At 44.8% G+C, this 24,303-nt stretch overlaps 1 protein-coding gene across 10 annotated transcripts in view; it reads left to right on the top strand.

Annotated features, from left to right (window-relative positions):
- Nucleotides 1–24,303, top strand: part of ABI1 (abl interactor 1) — a 72,244-nt gene that overhangs the window by 46,288 nt on the left and 1,653 nt on the right. Inside the window, exons 4-11 of one of the 10 annotated variants that reach the window (XM_064162737.1) lie at nucleotides 5,505–5,519; nucleotides 6,478–6,578; nucleotides 10,631–10,771; nucleotides 12,997–13,097; nucleotides 14,088–14,168; nucleotides 15,908–16,084; nucleotides 18,931–19,017; nucleotides 23,104–23,289. In XM_064162737.1, the coding sequence (XP_064018807.1) occupies nucleotides 5,505–5,519; nucleotides 6,478–6,578; nucleotides 10,631–10,771; nucleotides 12,997–13,097; nucleotides 14,088–14,168; nucleotides 15,908–16,084; nucleotides 18,931–19,017; nucleotides 23,104–23,289 (889 nt within the window). The remainder of the gene's footprint in view (nucleotides 1–5,504; nucleotides 5,520–6,477; nucleotides 6,579–10,630; nucleotides 10,772–12,996; nucleotides 13,098–14,087; nucleotides 14,169–15,907; nucleotides 16,085–18,930; nucleotides 19,018–23,103; nucleotides 23,290–24,303) is intronic. The other 9 variants (XM_064162738.1, XM_064162739.1, XM_064162740.1 and 6 more) reach the window with 9 other exon arrangements.

The raw sequence follows: 24,303 nt of genomic DNA, 5'->3' as shown, positions 1-24,303 counted from the left end.
GCTAAATTCAGCTCTTACCATCCATGAGCAGATTTCAGTCTCTGAAGGGGGCCTACAAAAAAGCTGGGAAGGGACTTTTTAGGCTATCAGGGAGTGACAGGACTAGGGGGAATGGAGCAGAGCTGGAGATGGGTAAGTTCAGGCTGGACATGAGAAGGAAGTTCTTTACCATGAGAGTGGTGAGAGCCTGGAATGGGTTGCCCAGGGAGGTGTTTAAGGCCAGACTGGATGAGGCTCTGGGCAGCCTGATCTAGGGTAGGGTGTCCCTGCCCATGGCAAGGGGGTTGGAACTGGATGATCCTTGTGGTCCCTTCCAACCCTGACTGATTCTATGATTTTGTTAGGTTAATAAAAATCTGTAAAAAGTATTTTGAAGGTCAAATATGACTCAAAAGGTTTTGCCTGCTTGTTTTGGAAACAACAATCAAAAGGAGGGAGAAGTAATTCTGACAGCTTATACCTGGTAACTGTTAACAGATGATGATGTAATTACTAGGCTGTAAATAGTGCTTGGGAGAGTTTATAGTTAAGTAAATATCTAAATATATAGGTAAAATTTCACTGAGGAGAGACTTAAAGTGCTCATGTTCAATTTTGAAAGAAATTCTGATTTGGAACCAAAATTTTCTCCAAATAATTTGCTGTACCACAGTCTGTAGGGAAAGAAAGAATAAAAGGAGAAGATTTCTGATCTCTTCTGATCTGGCAATTGGGAGGCAGGAAGGATTTGTTTGAAACTGCACAGAACACGTGGCAGAAGTGCACTACCCTGAGTGTCTGACAACCACTTGGTCTGCCCTCTGAGAAACATCAGTAATTGCATATTCTCTCCAAGTCCATATCTTGATTTCTGTAAGGAAACCTTATTCTAGACTTGGTGCTTTACTCAATCCTTTGCTCAGGCATCCCATAGCTTCATGTACTAGTACCCCACCAGCTGCCTTTCTTGCTCTGACTGTCCTCTTCTGGATGCCCCCTCCCTGGAGGTGTTCAAAGCCAGGTTGGATGGAGCCTTGAGCAACCTGGTCTAGTGGGAGGTGTCCCTGTCCATGGCAGAGGACTGGGACTAGATGACTTTTAAGGTCCCTTCCAATCTATACCATTCTGATTCTACTCTAGGGCTAATGAAACAGGAGGCAGCTTCATGCAAGTATCTGTGAGGATGGCTGTGGGGCAACTGAATTGCCTAGCTGCAGATACATAATAGCACTTCAAAAGGTCTTCTGGGCAGCTGCCTCTCTGTAGAGATGTGTCAGAGAATTCTCCCATGACTAATAAAGTCTTTGAAGTAAGAGGGGAGGTTGACTAAAGAGTCATCAAAAGCAATCATGGGATTTTTTTTTCTGTTGGGTTGAAGGCTGTGATTACTGGTCAAAGGTAACAGGTCTAAGGCTGGTTATTGCTTTTACATATTAGAGTTTTGAGTTTGCCAGAGCTTGCTATTAATGCAAATTAGACTGGCACAGGTTTTAAACCTTTATTTCCACTCATCAGCATCTATATTGGATGGTCTTTATTGATGGCTTTCAGTGCTACTAGGTTTGCCAGTATATAGAGCGAGACCAGCCCTTTAAATTCACGAGCTGGGGAAAAGAGTGGTTGACATAGAGCAGGGGAAATACAACCAACTTGGCATGGAGATGTGAACTTTCTGCAGTCTGAGGTAACTGAAATGTGCAGGAGAAACCTGCTGGACCTCAGTGTAATGAGGACTTTGCTCCTGCATGCCAAAGTGGCCTCTTGTATTTCTGTGCTTACAGATAATGCTTGCTCACACCAGCAAGTTGTGTGCCACGTTCACAGCACTCATTTTCCAAACACAGTTTGGAAACACTAGTTCCCTGAATAGTGATTAATGTCCCCCCATGAGTTGTTACTTGGCATGGAAACTATGAAAAACAGTTAGATGGCTGTCTCCTGAGACCAGCCAGCAGAGTCCCACAAATAGACATCCTTTGGCTACCAACAGATAGTCCTGATAGCCTCACACCCTATCCATTCTTGGGCCTCAGTTACAGAAACCTGCAGTACTGTCTTTTTTTTAAGCAGGTATTTTCAGACTGTTCAGACTGCCAGGACTGAGCATGCTGGAATTGCCAAAATAGCTTGTCTTAAGCAAGTAAACCTCTTATTTGGTACTTGGAGTCAATGCTCAACTGTGCCAAAACAGTGCTTGTCCTGTCCAAACCCACAGCTGCAATTCTCAGGCCAGGTGCTCTGAATTCCAGAAGCAGCCTCACTTTTGGCTTGCTTAGATGCCCTGCCTGTTGCAAACCTCTCTTTTGCCCACTCCCTCAAGTGCATTACTGCTTTCCAGCCTGCCGCTGCCTCTTGGTCCTTGGCCAAGCTGCTGTCCTGCACTGCAAAACTCTGGATGTGCGCTGGAAGTGCAGTGAGGTTGACTTGAGCCTGAGACTGTGGTTTCTTTTAATTTTGTGACAACCCTTAAAGCTTTATCGAGGGCTGCCACATGCTTGGTGGGTTTTCCCTGGAAAGGCAAAATTGTTCTGCTTCCTTCCTGACAACATCTCTCTGCTATGATGCTTGCAGCAAACCCAAATCAATGCTGCTGCTTACCAGGTTTCTTTGAACATCCTGATCTGTCTGGTTCTTTGCCTTGGCATCACAAGCATCTCCAGCAAGCCTACACACTGTGGTTTTGTTCTCATGTGTGTGCCATCCAGTATGCTGGTGTCTGGCTCAAAACTCCTCCTGTGCATACAGTAATGCTAGTGGGAGGAGAAGGGATTTGTGCTCCTTTACTGCTTCTGCAGAGAGTTCTCAATGCTGCTCTTCATTTGACTAAGCCCTTTTCCTTTTGCACTTCCTATCATTTTATAGATTGCACTCAGAACAGTCTCTTCCCTCACCAAACTGTGAACCTTATGCATGCTGCTGCTTCTCTTCCTTGTGTGCTGCATTTCCTTCCTGACTGTGACTTCCTTGCTCATCAGGCAGTTGGCAACGGTCATATTCTGCCAACTGACAGAGCCATTTGGAAGGAGTTGCTTCAACGTACATTAAACATGCACCTGCTCTTCATTTTGGTTTTCTGTTGGCTTTGTGTCCCCAGTTTCTTTTAAAATCATCATGAGTCTGGACCCTGCTGCCTAAGCTGCTCCCAGTTCAAAGCAATTTTAATTGCTTAGAAAGCACTACACTTGGATTTCAGACCATGAAATGCAGCAAGGTCAACCTCATACACTTAGCCAGTAAATAGGAGAAAATGTGTCCTCCTAATTAATTAGCTTATTAACCATGATTAAATAGCCATATGGTTCATCTTGCTTCAATTAATTTACTTACCTCCCTTACTTCTGTCTTTTGGATTAGGAGTTCACGTCCCATAAGGATCCCTGTTCCTTTTGTGTTCTTCCCTTCTGTGTTTTCCTGCCCATGACTCTTATTTACATTGATAGCAGCAGAGAGGACATGTGCAGAGCTTTCTACTTCTAGAAATCAATATGCCAACAGTTCCTGGTTCTTCCCAGTGAAGAGGTGTTTGTATCTGTCTGTTTTCCTGTAGCAAAGGAGATGAAGCTCAGCTGAGGCAGACACAGGAATGGAGGTCAAAAGCCGTTGGACTTCAGATACATGTTCAGTATGTTAAAACAACACTTAGCAAGAGAAGGCTTTGAAGAGATGAAGATTACTGAATCACTCCTAGCTGGTGACATTCATGTTGTCACTGCAGCAGAGGCAGAAGGTAGTGGTGACTGAGGAGGAGGTGGAAAAGCTCACCATAAGTGCCGAGTGACACCACGTACAGAAGGAGAGAGAGGAAGCTTCTGGTTTGATGGTTTTGAGGCAGGCAAATTTAGTAGTAGAGGCTGAGTAAGAAACCTTTTAAGCCTATACAAGCTTTCTCTCTGTGGCTGCTGGGGATGGATGGGACCAAGTGTGTCACTTCTTGGTCTCTTCTAACAAATTCCTTGCGTTATGCCATTGCCCTTGGCAACTGGTGAAGTAAGGGAAAGGGTCACATAATCCTGAGAGAGGGGAAGGCAAATTTCAGTGCTAAAAGCCTGTTTGCAAAATCTAATAGTTGAGAATTTACCCTGGCAGCCTGGAAACTGAGCCTTCATGTTTATCCTTGAAATGAGTATGTGGGGACAGAAGTGGTTTAAAATGCCTTACTGCTGCCACTGCCGCTGAACTTCTGCCCAGACTGGGAGGGAATGGGATGACCTTCAGGTTATTTACCACAGCTAAACTTCTCATTCGAATTTGGGAGTAGCTTTTGTGTTTCTGTTCCTGTAAGATGAATAGCTTAAAGGCAAAGCTTTCAACCTCTTCTTTTTGATTTGTAAACCCCAGCTGTTCTTCAGTGGGTTTGCAGACCCAGTCGAAAATAGCACATAGCTGTATAGCATCTTTTAATGATTTTGGTTTGCTGAGTTCATGGGTGCTTTCAAACTGACCTCTGCCTCTTGGAGGAGGAGATGAAGATGCAAACTGCACTTTGAAAAGTTATGTGCTACAAGGCTTCTTCTGGAAGGGATAGTTTATTTCCAAACAAAACACTTGGGATTATTTTGAGGGTTTTCTGTTTGCTACTTTTTTGTTTTTAATTGATGAAATCAAACTTTTTCTTCATTCAAAAACATGAGTCCCCATTATCATGTCTCCATCTCTGTCCCCTGTGCCATTGTGTGTCATGCAGTGCCCCAGAATAAACTTAAGAGAAGTGAATTTGAATGTATTTGAAGTTTTACATTAGTTTTCCTTATGAGGCCAAGTTTTCATCTGTGTATATTTATATGTGTGTATATATATATATATTTATTTTTTTCACTCTGCAACCACAAAGGCAGTAAAAATGATACAGTCAGGTCATATAATGACTTGATTCTAAAAGCTAGAATTTCAAAATAACCATCATTACAGCTTTGCCAACACAGTTCTGAGCAGCCGGTGCTGTGCTGGCTTGAGTCAGGTTTCAATCGATAACCCAGCGGTGGAAGGCTCTGCTGCTCCTCCTGGTTGAGAACTCTTTGCTTTATTTACCCTCCAAAGCAGCAGCTAGGATTTCTTCAAAACAGAAGGTGGTTGAGTGTCAGAGCAACAGGCAAGTCTGTTCTGTTTTGTAGAGCTCGAACTCTGGGTTTGCCAGCCAGCTCCAAGGTGCACCTTGCCATTGAAATGGCACTGATTTGGGGTTTGGACTGGAATGGTCAGCAGAGGGCTTTTCAACCCTTTGCTGCCCATGAGGAGTGTGGCAAACAGAGCAAGCAAAGCTTTGCTGAACTCAATTCTGACACAAGTACTCTGACACAGGTACTCTGACCCAAGTATTTATCTCGTGGTCGCTCAGACACGGAGCCTTAAATGACGAAGTGAGGCAGTGAAAATGTCTGTTAGTGTGCTGGGATGGAGCTAATTAGCAGTAGACACAAATGACTTTTTAAAAACTATGATTATCTGTAGTTTAACCTGTCCTATCAGTTGTGATGGATCTGCCAATTAATTTCTGCCTTTTTCCCCCCCTTTTTGCCAACGTTAAGTGGCTAAAAGCCAAGGTAAGAAGTGTTATTTCTCCTTTGACCCACAGTGCCTCATGTGACTGATAGTAGAGGCTGCAGAGGCATTAAAACTGAAAACTAGCACTCTCTTATGCTCTCCTCTGCTTTCCATAGGTTATTTAGATTAAACATGCTATACTGGATTTTTTGTTTTCATTTACAGCGTCAGTATAGCTGCAATACATTGACATCTGCATTTATCCATAGATACATTAATTTCTCTAACACATTTAGTGCTTTGCTCTGAATTTAGTAGATGCCTTGATCCCCCTCACTTACATTTTATGTCATTTTTTTCTGGGGAGTGGGGATGGGGACAGGGAGACTTCCCAGACAACCTGAATGACTCTGCTAAGTCAAATAGCAGGGAAACTGAAAAATTAAGGGCCCATGCTGACTGTATTTTACTGTCAGTGCTAAAGTTTGATTGACATTATTAACAGCTCAATGGAGAAGAACATAAATCTGGGTGGGGCTCTGAGCAAACTGATCTAGTGTGAGAGTCCAACCTGGGGGATAGGTTGGACTGGATGATCTTTGAGGTCTCTTCCAACCTGGTTGATTCTGTGATTCTATGTCCCTGCCCATGGCAGGGGGGTTGGAGCTAGATGATCCTTGAGGTCCCTTCCAGCCCTGACAATTCTATGATTCTATGAATGTGGCTTCCATTAAAGAAAAGAGGATATAAGAGATTTGTGCATGAGCCTGTCAATTGCCTACCTCTCTGTCTGCTGTAAATTAATAGCAAAAATAACATTCAGCTTGTGTTTAGACTCTCTATTTCCTGGTGTATGCCTTCCTGTAGTTGAAAACTTGCTGTTTGACAGCTGTCTGGGAATTCTCACTTTGTATTCTTACACTTGGAAAAAAAAAAAAGAGGGGGGGTGGGGGGTAAAGCTGTCAATAATAGAGCTGCTCTGTTATAAAAATAAAACCATGTTTTCCCTTATTTCAGCATGGAAATAACCAGCCTGCAAGAACTGGCACCTTGTCAAGAACAAATCCGCCTACACAAAAACCACCAAGTCCTCCCATGTCAGGCCGGGGAACTCTGGGGTAAGAGAGGAGGCTGCTTGGGTCCTGTCTGTGTAATGGCAGGTTTTAATGGTGCCAATTTGGGTGTTTCTTAAATACGTGGATGGATCGAAAACAGATTGCTTTGAGCAAACAACCACAATTATCTTCTCTATATAAAGCCTCTCAGCAGCATTGATCTTTATTTTCATGATGGTTCACCTTTTTTTCATGGAGGAAAGACTGGTCATAGATCCAGGTAAATGAGGGAGGCTGTTGTTACCTCTGATGTTTGGGGAGAAATCCTTAGTGACACACTAGGATAGCCATTATAGCTTCAGTGAGGCAGTGGCAGTTTTAATCCACTCACTTCTCAGTGTCCTAGGGGGTATGAAATGGCTGCTGGTGCCATATTAGTTGCTTTGTTGAAGCACAGCTGGCGTTGGCAACACTGATTCTCAGAGGCTTGTGGGGTTTTTTATGCTCAAATGAGGAAGGATTTTGCTATTCTCCAGTCCCACTGTGGCTGTAGCCTCGCATTTTGCTGCTATGGACCTGTGGGGAGTGAAGTCTGCTTATCTTGGTATGCCAGCAAGTAGCTGTAGCTAGAGACCAAAAGATGAATACTTGAGAAGCTCAGAGCACGTGCCATATGGTTTTGTCTGTGCAACATCTGCCAAAAGGCCTTCTAAACAAGCCTGTCTACCTGTTTGCTACTCTGCTTTATGCCGTGAGGGACTGAGGCATGCTAAACCTGGTGGGCGCAGTTCTGTTGGGTTCAGGTAGGTTGTGTGGAAGAGGTAGGGGAGATGGAAAAATGAGGAACAGTGCCACAAAACAGGATGGGGATTAGGAGCAGCAGTCAAGGAAAATGAGAAGAAACAACTCCTTTTGTCAATGAGTTTAGTGGGTTTTAATTCTGACTTGATGCTTGGCTGCTTCAGGACGGCGGCGTTTGTTGTGTGTTCTGCAAGGAAACCACCCCAGAGGTTTCCTCAGCATGTTTAGTGAAAATTCCCATTGCTCCAGGGCATGCAATCAGTATTCCAATTGTCTCTCTTATCCCAGCTGAGGGAGAGTTGTTTATCAGCCCTGGGAAGCTGGGTTGTGCTTTCATGTCCTCCTGGACGTTTGCTGCTGTAACAGCAGTGTGGCTGTGCTGGTGAGCTGCCTCTCTAATGCTCCCCCTGAACGAGCCAGAGCTGTTTGCTTGCCTTAGCTGATGCCTGATAAGGATTAATCAGCAGAATGTCATTTCCAGATGAGCCTGACAAGAGGCAGCAGTTGGCTGAGGGGGAGGAATAGTGTGGGTTCCTAACAGAGATTTCTATCTGCCCTTCTTGTTCAGGAAGTACAGCTCTTGTCTTCGGCAGCCGTGTTCTGCCAAAGCATGAAATATCAGAGGCGTGACTCTTCCCCTAGTCTGTGCAGAAAAAATTGCTAGAAACCACAGGGATACTACTCCTCTCCCTTTGATCCAGAAAACACAGATAAGCAGGCAAAATTAGAATGAGCTTGGCCTTTTTCACTTCTGCCTTTAAGTACAAACTGCCTGGTGTGCAGCTTGTGTCTCCCAGGCAAGACTGTCTAAAGGAGTATGGGTGGGAGAGAGTCCAGTACAGGCTGGAAAGGGAAAAGGGCCTGCAGGAAGCAGAGGTCTCCTGTCCAGGTTAGGGGGAGGCTGTGGAAAACCTTAGATGCTCAGACTGGAAGTATGACAGGACAACAGGCTGGGAGGTGATCTGCTGGAGAGCAGTCCTATGGAGAGGGACCTGGGTGTCCTGGTGGCTAACAAGTTACCCATGGCACAGCAATGTGCCCTTGTGGCCAAGAAGGCCAATGGAATCCTGGGGTGTGTTAGGAGTGTGTCCAGCAGATCAAGGGAGGTTCTCCTCCCCCTCTACTCTGCTCTGCTGAGACCTCATCTTGAAATACTGTGCTCCGTTTTGGGCTTCCCAGTTGAAGAGGGACAGGGATCTGCTGGAGAGGGTCCAGTGGAGGGCCATGAGGATGATGAGGGGACTGGAGGGCATGGCTTATGAGGAGAGGCTGAGGGACCTGGGGCTGTTTAGTCTGGAGAAGAGAAGACTGAGAGGGGATTTGATAAATGTTAGTATCTGAAGGGGGCAGGGGACAGGCTCTGCTCACTGCTCCCTAGGATAGGACAAGGAGCAGTGGGTGTAAGTTGCAGCAAAAGAGGTTCTGCCTCAACACAAGGGGGAAGTTCTTGACTGTAAGGGTCCCAGAACACTGGAACAGGCTCCCCAGAGAGGTCATGGAGTCTCCTTCTCTGGAGACATTCAAGGCCTGTCTGAATGTGTTCCTCTGTGATCTGTGTTAGATAGAATTGTCCTGCTCCGGCAGGGGGGTTGGACTCAATGATCTTTTTGGGTCCCTTCTAACCCCTAACATCCTGTGATCCTGTGCACAGCAGATTGCTGGGGCTGGATGGAGAGTGTGTAGGTACTTATAAATTGTACATGCAAACTAAATACTACTGCAGAGCTGAGCAGTAGTTCCTATTGGCAGTGCATTCCAAGGTAGAATACTTGAAACATTGATTTCCAAGGTTGGAAGCATATGTAGACTCTTCCCTGCTGTTAAAGTTTTGTCTGGCAGTGTTTAGAGCTCTCTCCCTTACAACTGCAAGATGAAGTTTCTTCATTTTTCCCACGGCTGATCTCTTTTGGCAGATCTTATAGGTGGTGGCAGTCTGCATATTAAAGTCATCTGGAGTTCTTTGTATAGACAAACTAATTCACAAACACCACGGAGCCTGCAAACAATGATGGAGTTTCCATTTTTCTCTCGGAGAGGTTTTAATAAGAGAATGTTATGTTCTGTAATGCAAAGAGGAAGTCAGCTGGTTCTTAAAACACTGGGAAGCCATGTAACTTACCCACTGGGTTACAACCAGTGATAGGACAAATGATTAAATGCCAGGAGTTTAACGTTTTGGGGGTTGATGAGCTGGTGCATTGCCAGATTCCATGTCTTGTGAGGGATCTCTTGGTTGCTACTAAAAACTAAAGAGCTCTGCAATTCAGGACTGCTCTAAAGGCAGGGATGTGTCTGATAAATAGATCTCAGAAGATCCCTGTTATATTCCTGACTTGATGCAATGTGCTGGGTGACCTTGGAAGCCTCTGGGCTTCACTTCAGCTGCAAAATGGAGATGAAGAAGCTCATCCGTGAGGCGCTTAAAGATCTGCTTAAGTGATATGAGCTGGCTTGGTTGCTCTGTGAAACAGTGCTACTGGAAAGAGCACTGGGGATTGCAAATGTGGCTTTACTACGAGGGTGGTGGAACACTGGAACAGAGTGCCCAGGGAGGTAGTTGGGGCCCCATCCCTGGAGATGATTCAAAGTGAGGCTCGACAGGGCTCTGAGCAGCCTGATGTAGTTGCAGATGTCTCTGCTGACTGCAGGGGGGTTTGGACTAGATGACCTTCAGAGGTCCCTTCCAATCCAGAGCATTCTATGATTCTGTGACTTGTCCTGTGAACCTTTCAGCCTTACTCGGGTTTTAAGGAGTGAGTGAAATGCCTTTAACCAAGAGTACTTTGGGAAAAATTGTTCAAGGGAATAGCATTATCCTGTGCAAGGTACTGAAATGTAATCCCAGTATATTATGCAGGTGGAACTGTTGGATGTTTTGTGATTCCAAGAGTGGCATTTTGGGAGGTAAATTGGTTTTAAAAGCCTAATCTAAGTTTGTGTTGTAAGACAACTTATATGGATCTACCTACATAAGACTGTGGGCTGCTCAGGGAGGTGGTGGAATCACCATCCCTGGAGGTGTTCAAGAAAAGACTGAATGGGGCACTTAGTGCCGTGGTCTGGCTGATTGGCTAGGGCTAGGTGATAAGTTGGCCTGGCTGATCTTGGAGGTCTCTTCCAACCTGCTTGATTCTGTGGCTGTGTTAAATAGTTGAATGTGAGCTATCTGCTGTGTCTGGTGGAATTCCTGTACTGCAATGTGGGTCACTGTGCAGTGATCTCTTATGAAGACTTCAGGAAACAGGTAGCTTCAGTACTTCATACTTTTGGTTTCCTGATCCTTTGTCTTTCTCTCTTCTTTTTCCCTCGAGCAGGCGAAATACTCCTTACAAAACCCTCGAGCCAGTCAAACCACCAACAGTCCCCAATGATTACATGACCAGTCCTGCCAGACTGGGCAGCCAGCACAGTCCAGGAAGGACAGCTTCCTTGAACCAGAGACCAAGAACACACAGGTAGTCTCTTTTCTCACTGTTAACTCTTTCCTGTCTGGCATGCTGATGCTTGTTAAAGTCACAGAAAAATTTTTAAGCTTTATGCCTGTTGGCTTGTTGTTGAAAGGCAAAAGGTGAGTTATTCTACCACTGCTGCACTAAACAGAACTTCACTGTGTTGTTGATTAACACACAGAAGTGTCTTCATACTCTGTAGAAGCCTCATTATCTGGCAACTTCCATAATAACCACAGACCTCACTTTATGTAATCAGTTTATTTTGTTCTGTGGTATTTGTTTCACAAGAATAAGCTAAACTTCCAAACTTATGCAGTTGAAAGGTAGAGTAATGAATCCTGATGCATTTAAGTCTGTGTTATTAATCTTAGCCTAAAGGCTAAGGCCATTTTTTGGCCATTTTTTGTCTTCAAGACCACTACTGCAAAGGGAAATTTCTGTGGATTAGAAACACTGTGATGAAGGTAGTCGGCAAGAGCTGATTGCTCTGTGTGTGCCTAGAAGTTAATGCTCATAATCAGTGCTACCATGATAGGAGCAGAAAATAGAACCTATTCACAGAGCATGTATTAGCATCGTCCAGTTGTTTTGATGTGCTTAAGGGCTTTGGTGAAGAAGTAGTGTGTGTTCTGGGTGAGAAGGGTGTTCTGAATGTTCCTTCTTTGGGGGCTGGTTATTTAATATATATATATTTTCCCTCAATTTGCAAGGCTAAATCTTTTCACTGAGCCTCTTCAGCTTTTTCAGACTGAAGTTCGAAGTTTTCAGACTCAGTTCAGGTTTTTTCACTTAGATTTTTTTATTATAGGCTCCAAACTGCAGGGAAAAAAAAACAAACACAAAAGAATTCAATGTAGTTAGAGATGAGAGTTTAGCTTTTTTTTTACAGCCTCTTTTTTTTTGCCTTTTTAAACACAGTAGGCAGTTAATCAGGGGGTAGGTCACTAATGGGGGTTTGAGAGTGTATTTTGGACGCAGTTGGTTGTGAAATGCTGTCAGAAACAAAATAACTTCTAAATCTGGCTGCAGCAAAGATTCTTGTTAATCTGTTTAGCTGGCTACTGTGAATGCTCCCTCCTTGTGTCTCACAAGATTGTCTTTTATGTAGACCAGTTAGAAATTCAGCTGCAACCATGGTGACAAGATCAAGGTCTTCAGCAGACAGAACACTAATTTTGAAGGAATAATCTTTCCTTCCATTTCACATCACTGATTTGCTTTTTTTTCTAACACTGTTATTTTCATAAGATGAATTTGAATGATTTGTGCTTGACTCTTTGACAGCACTGATTTGTGGCTACCCAGGAGTGGTAAATTGACTATAATCGTAGTCAGGACTCTTTAATTAACATGGATGGGTTAAAGTAGTGTTTTGGCTTCAAAACATCTTGACTACTTAGTTCCCTTTGTATTATCCATTTAATCCATGTCAATTCAAGCCTTGGCTTAAGGAGTGCTCTTGGATAAGAATGAGAATGGATTCTGCCTGAATCTTGATTCTTTTTCAGCACTGTCAATGAAAGGAAGTGTTAAGGCCTCCAAAGGCACATATAGACATGTTAGGCAGTAGTTCACTGGAATCATGTTCTACAAGAATCTGTATTGCTGGCCTCTAATTTGTGTTGCATATAATACTACTTCAACCAATTGTTACCTGAGTGTACTTTCACCTTTCAAACTGTCTGAAAAACAAACTTCTCATATATAACAAGTGGGAGCTGTGTTAAACACACAGGAAATTATCCACACCATTTCCCACACTACCCCCCCTTTGGTTTATTGTGGCTTTCTCAGTTTAAAAGTTGTCAGCCTAAACTTCTGATGTGAGTAGAGGAAATGTTCCTCCAACTGACAGCATAAATAATTATAGTTCAGCCATGAACTCTCCCAGCCCCAGCTTATTACTTTTAATTATTACAAGGCCCCTGAACTGTTGCTGCAGACATTACTCCATTGCCTAGGACTGGTATGGCTGCTTACCTTTATTTTGTAAAGCATTTAATTAGACACTTTAAGCGTAGTGATGTTTGTCTTGCCAGCTCAGCCTAATTCCCTTTTTTAGGAAGCTTTGATTAGCTGTGCAATTGTAGGTAGACACAGAGGCATTTTATAGGGGATCTTCAACAGTCTCTAGTGGACTTAGGCTAGCAGAGCTCACACAAGCAGTGTGACTGCTGGGAGGCCTTTGCAGGAGGTGCTGTGCTGACCCCCGTCTCCTTCTCCCGCAGCGGCAGTAGCGGCGGAAGCGGCAGTCGAGAGAACAGTGGCAGCAGCAGTATTGGCATTCCCATCGCCGTGCCTACGCCTTCACCGCCAACCATCGGACCAGGTGTGTGGGGCTCAACCCTGGTAACCTCAAATGCTGGTGTCTGACTGAATACAGTGGGGTAAAAACTGTCCCGAAGCACAGTCCTGGTCAGGAGATCTCTTCTGAGCGATGAGGAACATCTGAAGTTCTAACTCTCTATTAAAAGTACTTGCAGAACTATCCCTTGCTGTGGGTGGTTCAGACACCTCTGTTGGGCCATGTTTTTACAAGATAATCAAGGAAGGGAGGAGATAGGAGAGAAGTGGATCCTTTTCAAAGATCATTTTCAGCTGCTTGCCTGCAATTTGGCATTTCTGGCTGCCTTGAGAAGCAGCAGCAGCTATGTACATGTTTGATTGGAAATGTTGTCTTCTGAAATAGCCTGCTAGCTTCACCATCTGCCAATGACGGGATGTACATGTTCTTCATTAAACAGAAGTCTTTACTTTGCATAAAATGCAGAAGATGCCCTACAAAAAAGACTGCTAGTGGTAGAATTCAGGCTTATCCACCAGTGTTAATGCTACATTATGGGTCTAAAGTTGCTAAGCGATGATGGAGCTCACAAAGAGGGCAGAACTGGTGCAAGATAAGATAGCTCAGCAATACAAAAGAACTAGGCAGGATCCTTTTTCACCACTTATCATCCAAGTTTGACCAGGCTTCACTTTCTTAGGTGCATGTAGGCTTTCCTTCCATTCCCAGCTGTTTCTGACCTTGCAGTGGTACACATAGGCAGGAAATTTTACCATTGTCTGGTATCCCATAAAAATCAATGGGAATGAAGATCTGCAGGTACAGAACTCTGTGTAACATCAAGGCCTGAATCTGGATCAGTCAACTGAAGTTGAATTTCTGTGTTTATTTGGAAAGCCTATCAAGTGCCCCTCCTTCCTTATTTGGTGGGGGAGTTTTTGTTTCTATATATCTATGGTTATTTTTATTTATATTTATATATATATATATATTTAATCTCTGGCCTAATTGGGAATATATAAACTATTTCATTAGCACACATTTCTGTTCCTCCTCCTCCTGGAGCCCCGCCAGCACCACCACTGCCACCACCTCTCCCGATGGGCAGTCTGATAGGTGAGACTTGTGTCAGTGCTGCAGTGATTGCAGTCACGCTGCATAATCAATAATCATCTCTTCCTAATGGACTTAGTCGAGGGTGTTTTTCCTTCTCTAGTGGGGTCTACTTGATTTTCATCCAAAAATTGGTTCTGGGATTAATTTTGTTTGTTTGTTTTTAAACAAATCTAATCTCCACTAATTTCCTATGGTGAAAGCCTCCAAAGGTAAATACACAAGGTGTGGGGAAAAGGTTGCCGGTCGCCTGACATCTCTGTTCCCAGCAGAGCTAAGATCCAACTAGTCTGGTTTAGAAGAGCTCAACACCAGCTTGCTGAATATTGATGTTCAGTCATACCATTCCTGCAGCTGAAACTAAGCCACAACAGTTTCACTCTGGTTTAAAAATGGTAGCTGCTGTGTGGGGTGATGAGTGTATTGTATTGTGTCCTGTGGGAGGAAGGCAGCTGAGAAGCAGAAGTAGCTGTCACAGTGGCTTGGGTTTGATCCTGTAATACTGCAGGCAGGCAGCAAACTGCAAGACTTGAGGATGTGAACTAAGAGTTGTTGAAAAATTGCTTCAAGCGTTGCATACAGCCATTGGGATGGGATCTAAAAGCAACACTTTCTAAGAGAGACAGGAAAACAAATACCACACCCTTTCCTATCATGGGCTGATGACAAAATTCCTTGATTGTGTTACGAAGCTAACTTTGGAGGCTTTGACCCACACAACCCTTTGCACTTTCCCTTACTGAAGTGTTAAGTGAAAGTGGCTTTGGATAGCATTACAGCATTGCAAACTTGTGATCCCACACTGTGTGTGCATTTTGGTATATATTTTATATGTTGATATAAGATATATGCACAGGTACAGAAAAGCACAACACAAGTTACAGCAAAACGCTTTTTGCATTTAAAAACAATGCCTTGATGCAGGTAACCTCACTGTGAGGGATTGGTTACATTTGCAAGTGTGACTTTTTCCTCTGTCAGAGGTTCATCCCAAAAGGGACTTCGCTTATTTTATTGAAGTTTGTGAAGCAAGCACATGGAAGGTACAAATGGTTGCTCATCCTGAAGAAGGAGTGATGTCTCTCTGTCAGCTGGCACTGGTGATGCGTAGTGCCATGGTCTAGTTGACTGGCTAGGGCTGGGTGCTAGGTTGGACTAGATGATCTTGGAGGTCTCTTCCAACCTCGTTGATTCTATATGATTCTGTGCTGGTTTGTTAGCAAAGATTCCAGCAATATAAAAGCACAGCAAGCTGAAATGATTGATAACTATGCCAGGTGTCGTGCAGCTTATGACACTGGTTGTACTGGTTTGGTAGAGTGTCTTCTTATATTAGGCTGGAGATAAGTTCTGGTTCAGAGTGGAAAACATTTGTTTTGAGTGGAATGTGGACTTGGTTTTGTTTTCCTGTGTGCTTTTTGCTAAAGGGTATTGCATGTAGAATAATTGAGATATGCTTAGGACTTGGAAGCTGATTCATTTTTCCAATCCAATCCAGCCTGTCAAAGCAGTTCCAAGCATTTCTCCCCTGCCTTTTATATGGCTGTTAGTTTACGGGTGGTTTTTCTCGTTACTGGTTGTTCCAGGGGTGTTTGTTTTCTGTTCAGCTCCTCTTACTGCCCTTAAGTTTTTGGAGACCTGTAACAAGTATTTCTCAGGGTTGGGGCTTTTTTTCTGCATTCTGTCTCAAGTGATGCTCTGCTTAAGTCTTTTCCTTGGTTCCTCTGGCTAATGCTTTTCAGCTGCTCCAGGCTCAGCTCCTGTTTCCCAGTATGGCACAATGACCAGGCAAATCTCGCGACACAACTCTACCACTTCTTCAGCATCTTCTGGTGGATACAGACGGAACCCTTCTGTGACTGCCCCATTTTCTGCTCAACCTCATGTTAATGGCGGGCCTCTTTATTCTCAAAATTCAAGTAAGCTTCTGAGCTCTGAAATCACAAACTGTTTTGAGCAAAATGATTGTGAAAGCTTGCATGGCATTTTAATTCATTTATGAAGAGCATCAATCAGATTATCGCTTTCTTTCCTGAAATGGAAGGGAAAACAAACAACAAAAAACCACGTTGAAGTTGTGCAGTGATTGCACTATATGCAATTATAGTGTTTTCCCCTCTGATTTGTTTGCTGTTACTCATGACAAGAAATTATTATGATTGCCTGTCTAATTATAGGCACGCTATACTTAACATTTCAGGTGTGCTGAACAAACTAAACCCAGGGTTTTTTTTGCAGGAGACATAGTGTGGTTGTAGTGCAGTCCTTCCACTACTGGGCTAGTGGCAAGAGAGCACTGTCAGACCACGGTGCTCATGTAACAAAGCTTTCTCACTGTACAGATCCTCCCTGTTTCTCTCTCTTTCCTAAGTCCTTTCCTGACTCTTAAGTTTGTCCTTTGTTCTTAGCTTTGACTTGACCTTTAAAGAGCAGCTCAGTCTCTCTCTTTTTAGCAAACTTCTGTTTCCTCACTAGTAGTAGTATAGACAAAGATCAAGAAGGGAGGGGATGGAAGCCATGGGCAAGTGTGCAGGTTTTAGTCAACAGGAGCCTACTTCCTAACAAGGCAAATGAGGTTCACTACAGAAAGGGCTGCAAAAAGAAGAATCTAGCTGAACGTTGCCACAAAGCTGCTTCTCTCTGGAAACATCTTCCCTGCTGTTTCCATATGTTTTGACCAGAGACACGTAGAGGAGCAATAGTCCTCTAAAGGGTTCTGGTGGTGTTCTTCAGTGTGCCAGCTCTCCAAACCTCAGAGGGATGTTTCTTTCATAAAAAGAAATGTTGATGCTTAGCCTGAAGATAATTCTGGACCAGCGTTTGCTGTCGTGTACTGACTCTTAAGGAAGGAATGCGCATGAAACGCTGGGGACGCTGAGGTGAAGAGTTCTCCCAGTGCTTTAGAAGTACGACATTTATCAGAAGCATTTTTACATGCAGCCACAGTGCCCATCTTTTTTCATTTCTCCCAGTCCTGATTTTCCTCTCGTTTTCTCTCACCCCCTCTGGCCCTTCATTTTCCTCCTCACTCTTTCTCCTCCAGATTAATCCACCCTACCAACAGAAACTCCTTCCTGTTTGAACGGCTGTTGAATAAACAGGACCTTTAGCTCTGGCAGGAGTTCAGTTCAATGCTATGCACACCACTCTTGCTGAACATTTCTATTTGTTCCAAGCAATTTTTTGCTCAAATGCAGGTGCTGTTCCTTAACCTAACCTCTCTGGTGTTTTCAAAATACTGATGGTCAACACTTTGTTTTTGAACAGTATTTTGATAGGTGTGTTTCTCTGCTTTAAACTGGTTTGCTCTGTTTCTGTAACTGGTAGTTTTATTTTACTTTCTTTTGTTTTTAATGATGCTGTCTTGACATTAAATCCAGGTCCCATGTTCCTTAAAGGTTTTCATGCTAACAATTGACTTTTTTTTCCCCCTTAGATGTTTACTTCAATTTTGTGAGAAACCTGTTTGTTCTCCCTGTTTTTTTTTAATTGATCCTGTCTTCCATGCAGTTTGTTTGGTTATTTGGTTTTGTAATGAACTAAATGCTCCATTTTTTTTTAATTCATCAAACATTCATTAATCTTAGTTATGGCTTTATTTAAAACTGTTGCTTACTTGGAAGTGCAGAACCTCTTTCAAATTTGGTTCCAACTGGATTACCCTGCTGAATTCCCACCTTCACAGGGATTTGCCTGCTTCAAGTGCAGGGGAAATTTCACTGACAAGGGGCTTGGTATAAACAAATGAGCTGTTTCGTTGGGCTTTTTCATCTCCCCACCAATCCCCTGCCCCTCACTTCATGGGGAAATGCCTTACCAGAGCTGAGAACTTGGAATGGTGAGGTGGCATGTCCTACTGCTACCATGCCTCTTTGCTACCTGCAGAGGGGAGAGAGGAGCATCTCGGCTGTCAGCCCAGCGTCGCTGAGTGCCTCCTATCTATTTACTCACCCAATAGGTGCACGCTTCAGAGAGGACCAACTTGCAAGTGCTTCCTGTGCAGCTCTGTGTGCTGTGTAGCGAGCTGGAGCTGTTGAAGCCTTTGCCAGCTTCTCAGGCTGCTGAGTGCCTTTTAACCACAGAAGACTTAGTAATTTAAACTAAATCTCCATTCTGCTGTAAGCCCCTCTGGCTTTCCTATCAACAAGCACCAAGGTCCCTTTTTCTCTGTTAGACAAACCCAGTAAAGCCACCCCAGCAGAACAGGACTATGGGAGGTCCTCTTTGTGTGGAGATGAAGTGTTAATGCTGTAGTCTTTGTACAGTACTTGTGTCAATGCTGCTTTGCTGCACTCCATGTAACTCTGGTCTTGTTTCAGAGCGATCCCACATCCTGCAGAGCATCACCTCTGCTTCTAGTAGTGTACTTCTAACAGCTAGAAGCAGCTAAGTTTGAGTAATCCTCATTTGGCAGCAAGCTGTTTTGTGTGCTCCCCAAGTGAAGCAAGTCCCTTCACCTCCCCCAGCCCATCAGCCTCCAGACACAGCCTGCACCCAGCTTTTCACTCAGCTAAACCCAGGGGCACGCTTTGCTGTTTGGTCCTCCATTGGCTAAGCACAAATTCAGCCCTGTTGGAAACACAAGCTTGAAGAAGGTTCTTCCCTCTGCGTGTTCTTGTTGTTCTTGACATACTTTGTTTTGTGGTCCTCGTTACTGACGCTGCTTTTGTTTGTTTCCTTTTTTTTGTTGTTGTTTGTTTGTTGTTGTTCTTTTTCCTTTGTCTGTTTGACTTTCCCCAATATGGTGTGTGTGTTTTGCTACCAGTTTCTATTGCTCCACCCCCTCCCCCTATGCCTCAGTTGACTCCACAGATACCTCTCACAGGCTTCGTGGCCAGGGTGCAGGAAAACAGTAAGTTTGGACCAGCTGAGCTGTTAAAGGGTAGAGCCTACTTTCTTCTAGCATGCATGGCTGGCAAGTCAGACTCTTATTTTTGTTTCCTTTTCCAGAAGCTAATACCATCTTGCATTCTAGTGTCAATATGCTATTGGAGCTGAAAGGCACACTCTTCAATGTTTTATAACACGTGCATGATTGTTACTGACCCATCGAAGTTCTGAACTGCAAATTTATGCTGGAAATAGAGTGTGAAATATGGGGCTTGTGCTTGGTGTGAACACAGAAATGTTATCTTACTTAAAAATCAGAATTTCACGTTGGATTGTCCTGCCTGAGACTTCACTAGAGATAGCTGGTTTAGTTTGTGTTAGACAGGCTGGTGTAGGGTGTCAGAATGTGTGCTGTGTAACCACTGGCTTTCGTGCTGCAGCTGTGCGCTGCAGTCTTACGCTCTGCTGCCCTTACAAAGGAGCTTGGGAGGTTTTTCTCCTCTCAGCAGCCTTTCATTCTCCATTTGTGTGTGTTCCCCAGCCAGATTTCCCTCCTGAGCATCACGCAGCCTAGCTCTGTCAGGTTTGTGAGGGAGGTGCTTGTTCCTTGGCCAGGCTCTGTGACCCGCAGGGTGTTTCACACTGGTAGTTAGCTCTCACCGTGGTTATTTGATTCCTTCCGGGGCAGTGTTACTGCCTCCAGTGCTAGTGCAGCTGTAAAGTCGTGTTCCTGACCTGGGGACACCTTTACTGCAGGAGCACGTTGCAATTCTGTAACTAACAGAATGAAAGCAATGTAGAGGAGGGGGCGTGAGGGAAGTATGAGGTGGTTCTGAAGTTTCTGGGAGCCACAGTGAAGTTTGCTAGGATTTCAGGAGCTGCTGCTATGTTGTAGCTGCAACTACTACATCCAGCATACATTTAGGGGCCCCAGTCTTGAGTAGTGCTGCTGTTCAGCTTCCCGTGAGAGCTTTTAATTTGCTGTATTCTGGGCATATTCCCCTAGAGGTAGGAGGCTTCTCTCTGGTTCTCATTGGAGAAGAAGGTATTTTGGTGTTGCAGTAGGTAAATAGCAAGAACAATCTGTCACAAAACTCTGCGTGAGCCTTTCCTAAATAGAAAGTGTAGAGGGGAATCTACTAAAGATGAAGGTTACAGAATGTCTTCACTTGCAGATAAGCTTGAGGAAACTGCCACCTGCTTCTGAATTGCTCCAAGTATTGTCCTTCTGGAGTTAACACAGCCCTTGGGAGAGTGGAGGTAAAAGGGACAGACTGATTCGTATGTGCCACAGCAAAATGCCAACTGACTTGTGAATGAGGCTGCAGCAAAACCAGCTGAAGCTTGAAACGTGGCCTTAGCAATTGTTACTTATGTTTTCTGTTTTAACAGTCCCTTGAGTTTGAAAGTTATATAAGGAGTATGGCTTGGAGCTGCTGCTGCCTCAGTTTGGAGGCAGAGGTGTGAGGCAGCCTGTGCGTACGCTCAGCAGAGCTGGCTGCAGAGGCTGCTGTTGAGGTTTGGCCTCGGGTGCCAGACTGTCAGCTACTGGGGACGTGGAGCTAGGGAGGGTGTGGGTAAGCTTGGCTTTTCCTTGTCATAAAGACCTGGAAAGCAGCATCCTCTGCTCTCTGGGTCTCTTTCAGAGGAGGAGGACAGAGGCCCCAGGACCTGTGCTCACCTGTTCTTTTTCCTGCGCCCTGTGCCCAAACTGTGGGTATCTCCTTCAGAGAGGTTCTCCAGCGTGTCTGGTGCCCAGGGACAACTGATTGGAGATAAATTGTTGTACTGCCACACCCTGTCCTTTCACAAGGAGTCTGCTGATCCCCGTGTAAAGATCAGAGATGCGAATACATGCGAGAGAAGCTGTCTGTTTGTAGTGTATAAATACTGCTCCTTTGACCCTTTCCATTTGGTGTGGTGTTCTGTATGCTTTTCTTTACTCTGCCTTAGGAAAAGTAATTCTCTTGTAGACTCTGCCTGGTTTAAGTCCAGAACTGGGAGAAGTCCAGGTTAAAAACCAAGAGGCAGGGAGATACTTCCATGGGCTGGCATTGTCTGATTTTTCTGTTCCATTCTCTCCCCTTGTTTAAATGTGAAGTTGAGTTGTTGTAAATGTTTCCCATCCAGTGTGCAGTTTCTGCATTGCATCTGAGCTAGGATGTGTTGGCACTTCCACATTTGCATTTCCTGCCCTCTTTTCTTCTTTCTGAATAAGCAGCTTCAGCACTGAATAAATACAACTTTCTGCATTTCTTAAGTGAAGGAGATCTGAAAGGCTGGTTTCAGTGCTAGGTTGTTTTCTTTTCCCCTCTGGCTGCAGACAGAAATTAAGGGGAGAAATACATTTTGTGAAAGATGTGCCAAAACTCCTGCACAAAACCAGTCCCTTCACAAAGAGCATGGTCGTGTGTCTGTGGTGGCTTACTGCAGCCTGCCTGTGAGTGCTCTTCACTAACAGGGGCAAGACCTGGCTCTCGCCTGGCCAAAGGCTTTGGTAGTGTCTCTCCGAGTGACCCAGGAGGGCTCTGTGTGGGACAGGCATCACTGATACAGTATCAGTGTCTTATCTGTGGAGAGCTGTGGGGTGTAAGCTCAACTGATCAAGTGGAAGGGGAACTGTGCTTGCAGGTGAAGACAAAGGGTAGAGAACAGGCTGAATGCCAAGGCTGAAGCAGCCTTTGCCCCAGCATCTCCTGCTGATCTCTGCCCCCTCTCACAGCACAAGGTTTACTTTCCACTGCACTACCACAGCCAGTGTGACTCAGCTAGGACACAGGAGTTAGGCTCAAGCCCCTTCTCAGGGGCATTTGGCTGGAGAACAGAGGTTAGGCACTGCTGGAGTAGTGGCCAGGTGAAAGTAAGAGTATTAAAGCAAAGAAACCCATTTCTAACCTCCAATGTCATTGTAACTAGCAGGAGCTGAAGCTTCACTCGGTGGTGTTCTTTCCTTGCTGTTCATCTTGGCTTTCTCCTCAAAATCAGTGTCATGTGCTGAGGCTGCTTGTTCTGGAGCATCTGCCCAGCCTGAAGTCAAAGCCTTTCTAGAGCAGAAGCTTTCAGCCTGAGTGTTCAGTGTGCAGACTCCCAGATCTGTTGTAATTAAAGCTGTCTTGTTATGCAACCGAGTTTAGTGACATGAGCTTCCTTTCAGGAACCTCTGTCTTCGTTGTGCTTACGCCTAGGTCCGTGTGTAGTGGATCACAGTTCCAAGAGAAGCTTAGGTGACTTGATGTCCTGCATCTGAGCTGCTTCTCTCTCCTCTGCTGCCAGCTGCAGTGAACATCACTGAGACCTGGTTTAAGAGTGACTTACACTGTAACACCTTTCTCTTTCTTTCCCAAAGCAAGTTGTAATTGTGCTGATTGGAGAATCTCAGGGCAGGAGTTGGACATTTTGGCTTATACATTAAATTCCTTCAGCACTTCTTCCCTGAGAGCAGCAGCTGCCCTGCTGTAGCTTTCCATTTATGAATGGAAACTGGGATGTGTGGACACACAGAGGCTAGTCTGCAAGATAAGAACCTGTACAACATTTTCCTTCTGCAGGATTCCTTTTGGCTTGCGCTTACCTGGTTACATCTCCAACGCTAGTGTCTGCTTTCATTATGAGCCGCACCAGACCTTTTCATCCCCCTTAGTGCTAACTCTGAGAGAGAAGGCAACCAAGGAAGCAGTGGTCAGAAATAGTGTTTTTTGTAGACAAAGGCTTTGTTACCAAACCATCAAGCTGCTGGCCCAGCTCAGAGGCCTGTTGCTGCCTGGCTTAGAGAGTGCCACTCGGAGTTCTCCCATAGCTAAACCGCTGCAGCTCGCCCCTCAGCGCATGGGCGTCGAGGCAGGACCTCTGCTGGTGCTGAGCTTTGCCCTGCAGCATGTGCTTTGACTCGTAGCATTTCTCCATAGATCTGACCTCTCACTAATAACAAAGGTAGCTCTCTGTGTTGTAGCTCTTAATGCAAAGCCTCCGTTCCTAATCGGTGCATGGTATTCTAGTGCATGCTGTGTGTGGTGTGTCCCCCACCCCTTCTATTTGCAGTGTACAGCCCCAGGTTTGTTTGCATCTCCACACCCTTTTGATTTAAGACAAAAATGATCTCCATTTCTAGTTGCTGATAGCCCGACTCCTCCCCCACCACCGCCTCCCGACGAGATGCCAATGTTTGATGACTCTCCTCCTCCTCCACCCCCACCCCCCGTGGATTACGAGGATGAGGAGGCTGCTGTTGTGCAGTACAGCGATCCCTATGCAGATGGAGATCCTGCCTGGGCACCTAAAAACTACATAGAGAAAGGTAAGAGAAGCCTTGCAACTGTAGTAGCAAGGAGTGAGTGGTATCTGCAGGGGATGGAGGCCTTAGCTTGGAGCTTGGGTCTGGAGAAAGCAGTCCTTGTCCTTGCTAAGTCAAACCTAAACCGTTCTTTCCCTAGTCTGTGGCTGCACCTAGTGTGCTAACATCTAATTCTTCTTTGGAAGGATCCCAAAATACCTGCAAGCATTCCAGAATGGTTTAAAGTGATCCTTTGTTCTAAGAAGATGTAAATCAGGTGGCTTTCATCTTTGTCCAGCTGCTGGACTATGTCTTTAGCTACCTCAGGATTGCTGGGCAGTCATCTAGAAAGAGTCCTGCAAGAAGGCAGAAGGTCCAAGCTGTGCTGATGCCATCAAACTAGACAGCTAGAGTAGCTAGATGGATGGGGTATAGATAGACTCTCAGCTGTGAGCTGTAGTGAGGCTTCCTTGGAGGCTGTGACTGGTGCTTGGGTATGAATGCATTAGTAAATGTCTCTTCCCATGAATAATTGAGCTGCAGCTTCCCTGCCTGTAGAGCTGTGTTCTGACAGTGGCCATCTTGCCAGCAGCAATGCTGCAAGTTGTCTCATGACCTGGCTGCTACCTGGCATGTATGAGATGGGGTAGGATACCTACCTTGGCAGGAGCACAGTGCTCTATCTTCACTCCCAGCTGGACTGTATGCAGGATATGGTGTGGAATGAAAACAACTGACACATCAGATCATGATTTGCTGGGCATTAAGGCACCAGACTCTGATTCTGTGAAATGATTGCCATGCTCATGGAGCATTTACTTCACAGTTCATCTTCTAGGTGTCCACAGGCTTGGCTTTGCTGGGTTGCAGCCAACTGTTCCTCTCAGTTGCTGACCTGAGCATTGTCACCACCCACCTCATGTTGGCAGCTAAAGTTGCAGGAAAAGTGAGACTTCATTTTCCAGACTTCTTGTTCAACAGGGGAAATCTTTATGGAAAGTCCCAGGATAGCAAACTAGCCTTTTCAAAACCAGTTGT

The sequence above is a fragment of the Pogoniulus pusillus genome, chromosome 23 (genome assembly GCF_015220805.1).
Source record: "Pogoniulus pusillus isolate bPogPus1 chromosome 23, bPogPus1.pri, whole genome shotgun sequence".
In the NCBI taxonomy this organism is placed as follows: Eukaryota; Metazoa; Chordata; class Aves; order Piciformes; family Lybiidae; genus Pogoniulus; species Pogoniulus pusillus.
This window is presented reverse-complemented; position numbering and strand designations above follow the sequence as displayed.